Source organism: Salvelinus namaycush, chromosome 3, assembly GCF_016432855.1.
Source record: "Salvelinus namaycush isolate Seneca chromosome 3, SaNama_1.0, whole genome shotgun sequence".
Taxonomy (NCBI): Eukaryota; Metazoa; Chordata; class Actinopteri; order Salmoniformes; family Salmonidae; genus Salvelinus; species Salvelinus namaycush.
The window spans coordinates 21,011,782-21,025,010 of NC_052309.1; the positions used below are offsets into that span (position 1 = coordinate 21,011,782).

Consider the following 13,229-nt stretch of genomic DNA (forward strand, 5'->3'; position numbering starts at 1 on the left):
AGGTCTCTTAACTGCGCGGGTGGCTATATAATGTCCTGCAGCCCCACAGTACAGACAGCTGTTGGAACTCAGCCTATGTGAACATTCTTTCGGCGATAATCTAGCTCTGCCCAGTTGCATAGGTTCCAGAGTACATGACTCACCCGTCGCTGATGATTCTTGAGGGAGCTCGGGTGGCTTCGGATCCTCTCTGAAAAATAGCCTTCGGGGACTTCCGGATTCCTTCGAAGGTGAGCGAGCCACTGCGGATGAACGAGTGTGACCCAGGCTAGACCTCTCACTCCTGCGTTCCCTTAGCCGCCCATCAATTTTAATGGTGAGGGCGATGAAGGAATCGAGGTCCACCGGCAATTCCCGAGTGGCTAGCTCATACTTTTTCTCCTCAGATAGTCTGTGAAGGAAGGTATCAAAAAGGGACTCCGGATTCCAGGCACTCTCGGCGTCCAGCGTGCGAAAGTCAACAGCGTAGTCTGCCACACGACGAGAATTTTGACGTAAATCCAGCAGTTTATGGGCCGCCTCTCTGCCGGATACCGGAGAATCAAAAACCTTCCTCACCTCTGCCATAAAGTCCTCCAGATGACGACAAACAGCGGATTGTTGCTCACAAACTGCCGTCGCCCAGGAGAGCGCCCTTGCCGACATTAGCGTAATAATATATGCTATTTTAGATCAGTCCAAAGGAAACAAAGATGGCTGTAGCTCAAAAATAAGGGAGCATTCAGAAAGAACCCCGGCAGGTACCAGGATCCCCAGAGTATCGCTCAGGAGGAGGTAAGCAGGGGATGGTCTAATTTACTAATGGGATGGTCTAATTTACTCAACAATCAAAAACTGTATCTGTTTAGATTTCTTAATGAACCAAAAAAATATATAGTTATTTCCAGTGGTGTAAAGTACTTAAGTGAAAATACTTTAAAGTACTACTTAAGTAGTTTTTTGGGGTATCTGTACTTTTACTTTACTATTTATATTTTTGACAACTTTTACTTTTACTTCACTACATTCCAAATGAAAATATTATACTTTTTACTCCATACATTCTCCTTGACAATCAAAAGTACTCGTTACATTTTGAATGCTTAGCAGGACGAATTCAAGCACTTATCAAGAAGACATGTGGTCATCCCTACTGCCTCTGGCCTGGGGGACTCACTAAACACAAATGCATCCTTCTTAAATAATGTCTTGTGTTGGAGTGTGCCCCTGGCTATCCATACATTTTCAAAACAAGAACATGTGCTTAAGGAATGTTGAATGATTTACACTTTTACTTTTGATACTTAAGTATATTTTAGCAATTACATTTACTTTTGATACTTAAGTATATTTTAGCAATTACATTTACTTTTGATACTTAATTATATTTAAAACCAAATACTTTTAGACTTTTACTCAAGTAGTATTTTACTGGCTGACTCACTTTTACTTGAGTAACTTTCTAGTAAGGATATTATTCCCATTTTATTTGGTGTACCCCTGCTGTCGTGGGTACACCAAATAAAAAATGTGATTCACATTTTAAAAATATATATATATAAAAACATTTTTTTTATCTGCAACTATATTCAATGTGTGGGACAAAATTGAGACTATGACTAAGAAGTTGGAGCTCTTTTCTGTCTGCATTAACAAGGACAACACACAGGTCTTTCCATAATTGTATGATTTTTTTTGTGTGCAAATGAACTCAAGCTTACAGACAATGTCAAATGTGATCCTGTGAAGCACCTGAGTGAGCTGGGTGCGCAATTACGCAGGTACTTTCCCGAAATGGACGACACAAACAACTGGATTCGTTATTCATGCCCTGCCTCCAGTCCATTTACCAATATCTGAACAAGAGAGCCTCATCGAAATTGCAACAAGCGGTTCTGTGAAAATGTAATTTAATCAGAAGCCACTGCCAGATTTCTGGATAGGGCTGCACTCAGAGTTTCTTGCCTTGGTAAATCGCGCTGTTAAGACACTGATGCCCTTTGCAACCTCGTACCTATGTGAACTCGGCCCTCACTAGCATGCAAACTAAATACAGGCACAGACTGTGTGTGGAAAATGATTTAAGACTGAGACTCTCTCTAATACAATCCAACATTGCAGAGTTATGTGCATCCTTTCAAACACACCCTTCTCATTAACATGTGGTGAGTTATTCACAATTTTTGATGAACAATAAGGTTTTATATGTAAGATGGCTAAATAAAGAGCAAAATTATTGATTATTTTTATTATATTATTTGTGCCCTGGTCCTATAAGAGCTCTTTGTCACTTCCCATGAGCCGGATTGTGACAAACTCACACTCATTCTTATTTTTAATAAATGTATCATATAGTGTGTGTGTTGCAGGCTTACAATGATGGCAAAAAACAACATTTGAGAATGCACTGACCCTGGTGCAGCTGGAGGTTGAAAGTTTGAAGGGGTACGGGACTATAAAAAGTTTAGGAACCACTGTATTAAGGTATCTATACTTTTACTCAAGTATGAAAATTGGGTACTTTTGACCCATTGATTCTACTATGTAGTATACCACCCCAGGCCATACTGGACCAAACACGTGGGACAGTACAAAGGTTTTCTCATTGGGCACACCTCCTCCCAGTCAGTTCCAGTTATGGCTCTTTCTGCCCTCCTCCTGAAATCGTCGCGCAATCCGATTGGTCCTCCGCTGCAGCGTGAGGCCAGAAGTAACCCATCTTCGTATCACACTATTCGTTGCTGTCAAAAACGTATCTTGTAGTTGCGTTAGGTCATCATAGTGTGATTTTTGTTTGGAAATGCATGCCTGAACCAGAGTGAATAAATAATCACCCATCCTTTGGGATAAAATATCCAGGATTGCTTGTCGGTTTATTTCACACGGTGAGTATCTTAATTAAGCTCATTACGAGTACACTGACTGCCTGTGTACAGTATAACGCTAACTAGCTAGCTGCCTGTATATAGCTACACCTTGCATGCCATTGTGCTAGCTAGCAAGATGCCGGTCTGACTAGCTAGCTTGGTGCAAATGTCAGTAACCAACACTTTCTTATATGATACGCATTCACATCCACCAGATTTGTATTGAGACGATTGCGTTTTGATGAATTTGATTATGGTAGTTAAACCATAACGCGACACAGAATTAGTAGTTACTAGCCTGATTTGATGTAGCTAGCTAGCTAACGTGTGTTACTTTGCTCGACATAGGATTCCCATCCATAAGATTCACCAGTTTTGGGCCAGTGCGGGGGAGACATTTATTTCCCATCATTAGAGTCAACATGGACTCGGGGGTAGACGTAACATAGTAAAATAAATCCGGAATACTCCATTTAGTTTGCTGTTTCGTTTAGTTCTTATGGTATGTATTAATATGTGGGTAATCATCCAATTTGTATGCTATGCTGCAAATGTCAGTTTGTGAGCTATGCTCCAAATGTCAATTCGTTTTGGCTAATGTTTATTAGGCTAGGAGTTAAGGTTAAAGGGTTAGGGTTGGGCAGTGGTTTCTACTAGTTCTGGGTACTTTTTAGCCGTGTACTTTGTCCACTTAAATTAACTATGCTACTTTTTTACAAGTCAGCCAAGCCCTCTCCCGCTTGAATGAATGATAGGCATTAACTAGGCTACTTTTCAATTGTCAAGTCTTCAGCTGAGCGCTCTCTCGTTAGAATGAACGATATGCATCTTCTAGCGGTCTATTGATAGGACAAGCGCTTGTCAGTCACAAAGTGAGCGATGACATGGAAACACTACTGGTTTGACAGTCTGCTGTCTGTCACGCCTCACTACCTGGGTGTGTGTTGTGTACGCTGTGGTTGCAGTCAAATTTCTTTACATGGATGGAGAGGGCATGATGTTCTTTTAACGTCTGTGAGTCCCGTATAATGTAGTAACAATGAGTCCAAATCCACTTAGCCTATTGTTTTTTGGCACATTCATTTATTTTCTTTTGCGTGTTTCATATGCAGCCACGAAATGCTGGTGCGTAGGCTTAGTGTGATTTGATTTACGAACGGCAAACTTTACTAGTATATAAGTTATAGTTATAAATGGGTTCGAACTGATTAAATACAGTCTCATATCCTTGCCATTCATAAATAATAGAACGTAGTTATGTCTATGGTATCGTAACAGGACAAGTAAACGAAAGATCTTGTTTGTATTTTTGATATGAAGTCCATCAGGACTTTCCAGACAGACGTTAAAGTGAGTGACTCGTCAGTAGCCTACCAAATCGCATTGGTAAGAGCCATTCATTTGACTCTCTAATTTGTAGCCTTTTTGGTGATTTTATCTGCAGATAAATTATGAAAACATTAGATGAAGATGAGTCCTCCTCACTGCAGTAACATAAGGTAGGTTAGTGGAGCAATAGCCTCACTCTGGCCCAAAATATGATAAAATAGATTGAATTGTATTAAAAGCTAATGACACTTATGGTATTTTCAGAGATATTGATATAGGTCTACTGATTTAATCAAAGTGTTGACAATGGACTGCTGTTTTCAGTGAAGGAAGGCCCATGATTAACACCTGCTTCATTCTTCATTCATACCTGTATTGCAGATAGCTGAGAATTCCTCTTAAAAGGAAGTTTGAAGCCTGTGGAAGTCAGCAGACTCTTAAAATTATTTAAGAAGGAATCTGTGGGTCAGTTGTTAAACAATTACTTTTTTTGAATAAATGACATACTGCAGTTCACTTGTTGAAATTCTTTCAATAATTTAACTGATGTTCAATCTTTTCTCTTAACATGTATGTACCCAAAACTTAATTGAGCATCTCTTCTGTTTATTTTAGAGACCAATTTTTCTGTTGGTGAAAAATCAGGTCCTATTAAAAACCTACTTTATGTAAAGTTGTTGGTGCTATAGCTTGCAAAATAAACAAATGTGACTGTAAGTGACATACTGTTTGTTTCTAACAACTGTTTTCCTCAAAGTAAAATCTGCTTCATGTTTTATTTCCTTGCCACGATACTTCAGAGTATTGCAACAACACTGCAATAAAGTGTTCAATAATTTCACTGTGTATTTAGGATGGAATCAAGCTAAAACACTGAAGTTGTCCGTGATGAGATTTGAACACACAACTTCCTATCCACCCCGAACCATCGCCCTACTTTAGTTTTTGCCTTAAGTAAACTTCTTTCTTATGTAACCATATCAAACGTAAGATATCATACTAATTTGAGTGTCCCTGATTTACATTTACTATGTTATGTCTTGTCTATGATACCAGGCTGTTAGAGCCCTGTTGTAAAACATAATGTATTATCATGCTGGGTAGCTATGTCTATGATCAGTGCTGTTCACTCACCTTCACTTAAATTATGTCTGCGATGCTGGGCTTGTTTTTCAGGTCCAGCAGCTAAAACTGCTGCTGATAAGGTGTGTCTGTCTTCTGGTGGCTCTGCTCATGCGCAGTTGCAGTTTCCAGAAATTATACCCCCTCAAAGACTAATATCAAGGCAGACCATGCCTCTCAAACCAGTCAACTAGCAGTAGTTGACTACGTGGTTTTGGATTGGAGTTTGTTGTAGCTATGAGATATATTACAGTAAGCACTTTATTTAAGAAGGATTGGGAGGTATTGCAATCTGTACCATTCTTTTGCAATATGAATGCAGCGTCAGCATAATTGTTGTGCAACTCAACTCACTGATGAAATCTGACTAACAGCAGCCCATGCCAGGATGACCCTGTCATCATGCTGTGACCTCACTTACTTGAGGACTCAGTCCTATCTCCTGCTTTATAAATACATGTGGTTTTGAATCCCCTCCTCTCCCTCCAGTGTTCACAGCCTGCCAGGGTGGTGACAGTCCAGTCATGGCACAGCAGGACACGCCTGCCAATAAGGCCGCTGCCCCGAACCTGGCCGTGCTGCACTCCAATTTTATCATCGGCTCTGTGTCAGAGGAGAACTCTGAAGATGAGTTTTTGGGGAAGCCAGACCTGACGCTGGGCCTGGAGGAGAAGGAGCGCTCCATATCCCCCACCTCTAGCCTCAGTTCAGAGAACAGCAGCTACGAGATGGGCTTTGACAACATTGACGGACCCCACATGAGGTCAGAACCCGGGCTTTTCTTTCTTGTGTTACCTGAGTCTCTCTGTTTGGTTTGTATTGTGTATCCAGGCATGGCGACCGCACAGGTGTTTAATCATAGCATGATCTTTACGGAGGTGACCGTTATCTCAATAGATTATACAAGATGGTACTGCACTAGTTTTGATTGCAGCAACAATCTGGCCCCAGTCATATGGGATGAAGAAACCTCCAATACAGACCTGTCTCCATCAGATGAGTCTGGAGGGGAGTATTCTGAAATGGCAGCAGCAGGAGGAGAACACTGGGTTCAGTTCAGTGCTAACCCCCTGGCTGGCTCCCTCTTCTCTGCTGTGTGTGTGTTTAAAAACGTGGCCTGGCCAGCTTCACACCCTGCCTATCTGCTATAGAGGAGCTGTGTGTTCTGGGAGGACTGGCCTCCCTGATGCTGCTGTCCTTCTGCCAACAGCCTCAGCCCAGAGCTCTCCCTGGAGCCTGGTTTCACCAGCTCTCCTTTGTATTCAGTGGCTCTTTTTTACAGCTACTGGGACTACAGCCACACTCATTGTGAATGAGTGTGGCATACATCAGACTTGATTTGTATGATTAAGTGGCAGATATGGTGCTGGCAGGAAGAATATGGCTACATTTGTACACATAGTAGGCTTTGGCTGTTCATTTAGAATGGTGTTCAGATTTGTTTCTCACTGTTTTTCTTGTTGCAAACTCTGTTTTTTTTTTGTGTAAGTTATTTGGTCTAGTGAGGTTAAGCTAGAGTATATGCCTGCCTCAGGTCTGGGTTGTTGTTGGCGATTGAAGCATTGTAATAGAGACTAAAGCTGTGACAGTCATGGAATTTTGGATGACAGTTATTGGTCAGCCAAATGATCGCGGTCACCGTTATAACTGTTTGAATAAATAAAATGCTATATACATTATATTACACATTTTCTCATATCATCTGTGCCTGATTGCATGTGGTCCTGCTGCAGGGAGGGGTGTGTTGCCTAGGCAACCAAAAACTTGTTAACTACAACACCTTGCTTGTTTCAATAAGGAGCAACACATTTTCATCACGTTGTAGAGCAGGGATCATCAACTAGATTCAGCCGTGGGTGGACTTTTTCTTCTCTTCTCTTGAGTGGATTGTCAGGGGGCAGGAACATCGTTGCAAATAATTTGTATACTGCAAATGGACCGCAAGAAGTCCAAATATATATTAATGTATTTATTTAGGCTTTTTGCGGTCAATTTGCAGTATACAAGTTATTTGCAACGATGTTCTGGCCCCCCCTGACAATCCACTAAAGAAAACAAATCGGCCCATGGCTGAATCTAGTTGATGATCCCTGCTCTACAATGTGATGAAATATTATATTTGACTAGAACATATTCATTTCAAACCTTGCTTATGTTTGTGTACGGTCACATACACTGAGTGTACAAAACATTAGAACATGCTCTTTCTGTGACAGACTGACCGGGTGAATCCAGGTGAAAGCTATGATCCCTTATTGATGTCACTAATCCACTTCAATCAGTGTTGATGAAGGGGAGAAGACAGGTTAAAGAAGGATTTTTAAGCCTTGAGACAATCGAGGCATGGATTGTGTGTGTGCCATTCAGAGGGTGAATGGGCAAGACAGATTTTAAGTGCCTTTGAACAGGGTATGGTAGTAGGTGTCAGGCGCACCGGTTTGTGTCAAGAACTGCAACGCTGCTGGTTTATTTTTACGCTCAAGTTTCCCGTGTAAAATCACTGAATTTGGCCAGCAGGCCACCAGCTGGGGAACCCTTTTTTAGAGTCCATGTAAAAGCAGAAACGGACTCTACCGCACAATTGCCCGGCTGTCCAGTCTTCAGTCAGCTTTTTTAGAATATGTAAATGGTATCATGGTTATTTTATTTTCATGCTGGTTTTCATCCATAATCATCGGTTACAGTTATACGGTAATTGTTCCAGCCCTAATAGAGACTGGTGAGTCAGGCCTACAGTCACTCTAGCAGTAAGGTTTTAGTGTTGTAGTTGGCCAATACCCTGAAGTAAATATTCACACTGCTGTTCACCTGTCAGCTAGGCCTAACTCTTTCATACACCTCGGGCTACATGCCATAGCCATGGTTGTACAATAGCAGTGTACACACTCCTATATTAGCCTGTTGGCAATCGTTTGGTGGGAGGATAGAAAGAAAACAATTGAAATGTACATCAGATATCAAGTTAAGTTTAACTAAACATCATGCCAAAGTATTTACCTACAGTCTATTTGGTATTGACAAAGCTTTCAGACTGTTATGATGTGCCAGTTTGACAAAGCTTTCAGACTGTTATGATGTGCCAGTTTGACAAAGCTTTCAGACTGTTATGATGTGCCAGTTTGACAAAGCTTTCAGACTGTTATGATGTGCCAGTTTGACAAAGCTTTCAGACTGTTATGATGTGCCAGTTTGACAAAGCTTTCAGACTGTTATGTGCCAGTTTGACAAAGCTTTCAGACTGTTATGATGTGCCAGTTTGACAAAGCTTTCAGACTGTTATGATGTGCCAGTTTGACAAAGCTTTCAGACTGTTATGATGTGCCAGTTTGACAAAGGAGGCATGTTTTTGTTGTTGATCCTTTTTTAGTGATCAGTTGTAGTTTCACAGCTCTCCACAGCTGCCCTCATGTCTGGTTGGGCTTCAGGGGACAGGGGAGGATGTGATGAGGGAATGTGAGGGTTGATGGTGAAACTGGAATTACTGGACAGTGGGAGGGGAGACTCTCCTCCCCCACCCCTCTCTCCTATAGGGCAAGGGGGAGCTCAGCTTAGCTCTGTAACGGGAAGTGCCATTCTCTGGGGGGCTTCATGCAGAAGCCTCTGTCTGTCTGCCTGTCTGAATGTAACATGCCTGCTGAGGAGAGCACAGATCTCGCCAATATCCAACAGTGCAACAGTGCAGTGTCAGGCCACAGCAACCAGCCAAACGCAGACTGGGGGCTCTGCCTCTGCCACACCCTCCTGGGTGAATGGATGCCTGCTCATCCTCCCACTGGCTCTCTGGGTGGAGCCTAGTTTATTTTTCCCTCAGTGGAAACGCAAGAGTGTGCAAAGCTGTCATCAAGGCAAAGGGTGGCTACTTTGAAGAATCTCAAATATAAAATATATATTTTGATGTGTTTAACACTTTGGTTACTACATGATTCCATGTGTAATTTCATAATTTTGATGTCTTCACTGTTATTCTACAATGTAGAAAAACTTTGGACTGAGTAGGTGTGTCCAAACTTTTGATTGCTACTGTACATTTTTATGATAGATTGTGTTATGTTTATGCTGGGAAATGGTGAACCTCATCAACTGTACACTCTTAATGCGGAAATAATGTTAGTTGTTCACACAGACCAAGCATGTCTGGGCTGCACCTGGTCAAGCAGGGACGAGACCGCCGCCGCATCGACCTGCAGAGAGATTTCACTGTGGCCTCCCCCGCCGAGTTCGTCACCCGCTTCGGAGGCAATAAGGTCATCGAGAAGGTAAGACCAGGGCTTCTTTAGCGTCTGTTTCCTAGTTTTACCACATTATTGACCACATTATTGAGTATTTCAGAGACTAGTCCCTCACTCACATCTCTTCCTGTCTCAGGTCCTCATTGCCAACAATGGCATCGCGGCGGTTAAGTGCATGCGCTCCATCCGCCGCTGGGCTTACGAGATGTTCCGCAACGAGCGCGCAATCCGTTTTGTTGTCATGGTAACCCCCGAGGACCTGAAGGCCAATGCAGGTGTGCTTTACATTATGGTAGCATCACCACTAGTAGCAGCAGAGTGACTCTAGTCTCTACCCATCCTCTCCTAACTCTGCTTAATAAACAAGCAGACCCTCGAGGCTCCCAGGGATGGACCAGAGCAGGCTGTCTGTTGGTTTTGTCCTGCAATGCACTGAACAGCCAAGCATGACCTAGTTCAGAAGAAAATGCTCTGTCTGATGGTGTAGAAAGACAGTGCATTCTGAAAGTGCTATCTTGTGTAAATAGTTTGACACTGATGGTGAGGTTTAGATGAGATGATATTGAGAGACGAAAGGTCAGATTAAATGTTGGACTGTTATACACGCTATCTTATGTGCAGAGCGAAATGGTTTTCACTCCACGATCTTCTACAGAGTACATAAAGATGGCCGACCACTATGTGCCGGTGCCAGGAGGGACCAATAACAACAACTATGCCAACGTGGAGCTCATTCTGGACATTGCCAAGCGAATACCTGTGCAGGTACTGCTAGACATTCATTTATTTAGGCCTAGAGTAGACCTTCTTTTAAATAATGATTGAACTTTCTTGAAATCTGTATTTGAACTTGTGTGTGTAATGCTTGTCTTGTGTCTCCAGGCTGTATGGGCTGGGTGGGGCCACGCCTCAGAGAATCCCAAACTCCCAGAGCTGCTCATGAAGAATGGCATTGCCTTCATGGGTAAGACTGTGTTTTCTACTGAGTCTAGTTCTTCTTCACACACAGAGCCATGGATACTGCTTTTTGCCCTTCTGTCCTGTGCCTGAGTTGGCCTGTAAGATGTGTTCTGCGGCCCACTTCCAGGTCCTCCTAGCCAGGCCATGTGGGCTCTCGGGGACAAGATCGCCTCATCCATCGTGGCTCAGACAGCTGGCATCCCTACCCTGCCATGGAGCGGAGCAGGTATGTCCGTGCACTTTAAAATATATATATATAATTCTTTAACCTTTTATTTAACCAGGCAAGTCAGTTAAGAATTAAGAACAAATTCTTATTTACAATGACTGCCTACCAAAAGGCCTCCTACGGGGACGGGGGCCTGTGATTAAAAAAAAATAATAAATACAATATAAATATAGGACAAAACACACATCACAACAAGAGACACAACACTACATAAAGAGAGACCTAAGACAACATAGCAACACATGACAACACAGCATGGTATCAACGCAACACAACATGGTAGCAGCATAAAACATGGTACAAACATTATTGGGCACAGACAACAGCAAGAAGGTAGAGACAACATTACATCACACAAAGCAGCCACAACTGTCAGTAAGAGTGTCCATGATTGAGTCTTTGAATGAAGAGATTGAGATAAAACTGTCCAGTTTGAGTGTTTGTTGAAGTTCCTTCCAGTTGCTAGCTGCAGCGAACTGAAAGGAGAAGCGACCCAGGGATGTGTGTGCTTTGGGGACCTTTAACAGAATGTGACTGGCAGAACGGATGTTGTATGTGAAGGATGAGGGCTGCAGTAGATATCTCAGATAGGAGGGAGTGAGGCCTAAGAAGGTTTTATAAATGTGCATGAATACTTCTGACGTCTTAAGAAGTAAGTGTGTTGTCAGACTGCTCCCATAGTGTGGGTTAGGCTTGGGCGGTATACCGTATACCGGGGTATTTTGAAATACCCACGGTGCATATATTTTTGTTCAATAATTGTTTTCACAAAAATCTAATTGAGCCAGTCACATGGTGTTTGTCTCAAAGAGCACACAGAAGTTTTGTGATGTGATGAACCAGTGCGAGAAAGGTGATCAAGTTATACTTGAAATTCACTAGCTACTAATGTTTGGCAGCTGAATATCTTATAACTAACTATAAGTTAACTATCTAAGATGTGCCAAATAAATGTTTTCCAGCTCAGGGCTCCAGCTATGCATTTGGTTTGCTAACTTGCTAGCTATAGGTGGCTAACTTGCAAGATCAAGCTTCTTGGTTACAGCAGAGACGATCAATCCCCTCCAGGATGAAGTGCGAGTAGCCCGTTGAGTTAGTTGTAATAATTTATGAGCTGGGTTTTCTGTGCTTGCAATTACTTTATGTCCGCTTGCATTTGTTAGCATTTAGCTAGCGTCCGCTATGGGAATTCGCTAGTACTTTGTTTACATTTGTTTGCATTTGTGAGGGGTGAAAGAAATAGAGCCCCTTGTGTGCGCTGCCGGTAATACCAAACACACTGGTATGGTACAGGAATGGTATGGAAATCTGGATACCCCCCAACCCGTGTGTGTGTGTCTCAGGACTCACAGTGGATTGGACAGAGAGCGATCAGAAGAAGAGGATCATCAACGTTCCCCCTGATCTGTATGAGCTGGGCTGCATCCATGATGTGGAGGCAGGACTGAAGGCTGCGGAGGTGGTGGGCTACCCCGTGATGGTGAAGGCCTCCGAGGGAGGTGGAGGAAAGGGCATCCGCAAAGTCAACTGTGCTGATGACTTCCCCAACCTCTTCAGACAGGTGAGAAGTCCAGTCTAATTCCAGTATCAGTAGAAGGTTATGATGAGCTGAAATACATGATCAGTATGTGTATAATTATCTAAACTACGTGATCAGTATGTGTATAATTATCTAAACTACGTAATCAGTATGATTATGATGCCTTCTCTCCTTGGCTCCTCAGGTCCAGACCGAGGTTCCAGGCTCACCCATCTTCGTGATGCAGCTGGCCAAACACGCTCGTCACCTGGAGGTCCAGCTCCTGGCTGACCAGTACGGCAACGCCATCTCCCTGTTCGGCAGGGACTGTTCCGTACAGCGGCGACACCAGAAGATCATAGAGGAGGCGCCCGCCACCATCTCCACCTCAGACGTCTTTGAGGACATGGAGAGGGTATGGCACAATTTGTGCTATTGGATGGGAAGAGCTATGCCAATATGTTTAATTTGAGAGAGACTGACCAGAGGGAGTTGTTGACCTGTGGTTAAGTTGCCGGGTTGTGACAGTGTCTATTCCTCACTCCTCAGTGTGCAGTGAAGCTAGCTAAGATGGTGGGCTACGTCAGTGCTGGCACAGTGGAGTATCTCTACAGCCAAGATGGCAGCTTTTACTTCCTAGAACTCAACCCTCGTCTGCAGGTGGAACACCCCTGTACTGAGATGGTGGCCGACGTCAACCTGCCTGCTGCACAGCTACAGGTCTGTGTCTTTTTGGTTTTACTATCCTTGTCGGTACCAGAAGTCTTCACAAAGATAGTAAAATAAGGACAATTTGGGTATTTTAGGCTTAGGTGTTAGGTTTAGGGTTAGGGAAGCTAGGATTGTGAATGGGAATCAATTGTTTGGTCCCTACATGGATAGTAAAATAAACACGCGTGTGGTGTCCTGCCCTGCTCATGTTCAGTCTGTTGTACATCTCTGTTGATTAGGCACACCTCACTGTTCTCGAAGGTGAGTTTTATCCCAGGCCTCTG

General features: G+C 43.0%; 1 protein-coding gene across 4 annotated transcripts in view; it reads left to right on the forward strand.

The window, feature by feature from the left end:
- Positions 1-2,790: 2,790 nt before the first annotated feature.
- Positions 2,791-13,229, forward strand: part of acaca (acetyl-CoA carboxylase alpha) — a 54,473-nt gene continuing 44,034 nt past the window's right edge. For 3 of the 4 annotated variants that reach the window (XM_038989911.1, XM_038989913.1, XM_038989912.1), the window contains exons 1-8: positions 9,413-9,553; positions 9,663-9,801; positions 10,182-10,291; positions 10,409-10,490; positions 10,614-10,712; positions 12,059-12,276; positions 12,440-12,649; positions 12,784-12,954. In XM_038989911.1, coding sequence (XP_038845839.1) covers positions 9,428-9,553; positions 9,663-9,801; positions 10,182-10,291; positions 10,409-10,490; positions 10,614-10,712; positions 12,059-12,276; positions 12,440-12,649; positions 12,784-12,954 — 1,155 coding nt within the window. In that variant the 5' untranslated portion in view covers positions 9,413-9,427. Of the gene's footprint in view, positions 2,865-5,786; positions 6,061-9,412; positions 9,554-9,662; positions 9,802-10,181; positions 10,292-10,408; positions 10,491-10,613; positions 10,713-12,058; positions 12,277-12,439; positions 12,650-12,783; positions 12,955-13,229 lie in introns of those variants that run through there. The other variant, XM_038989914.1, reaches the window with a different exon arrangement.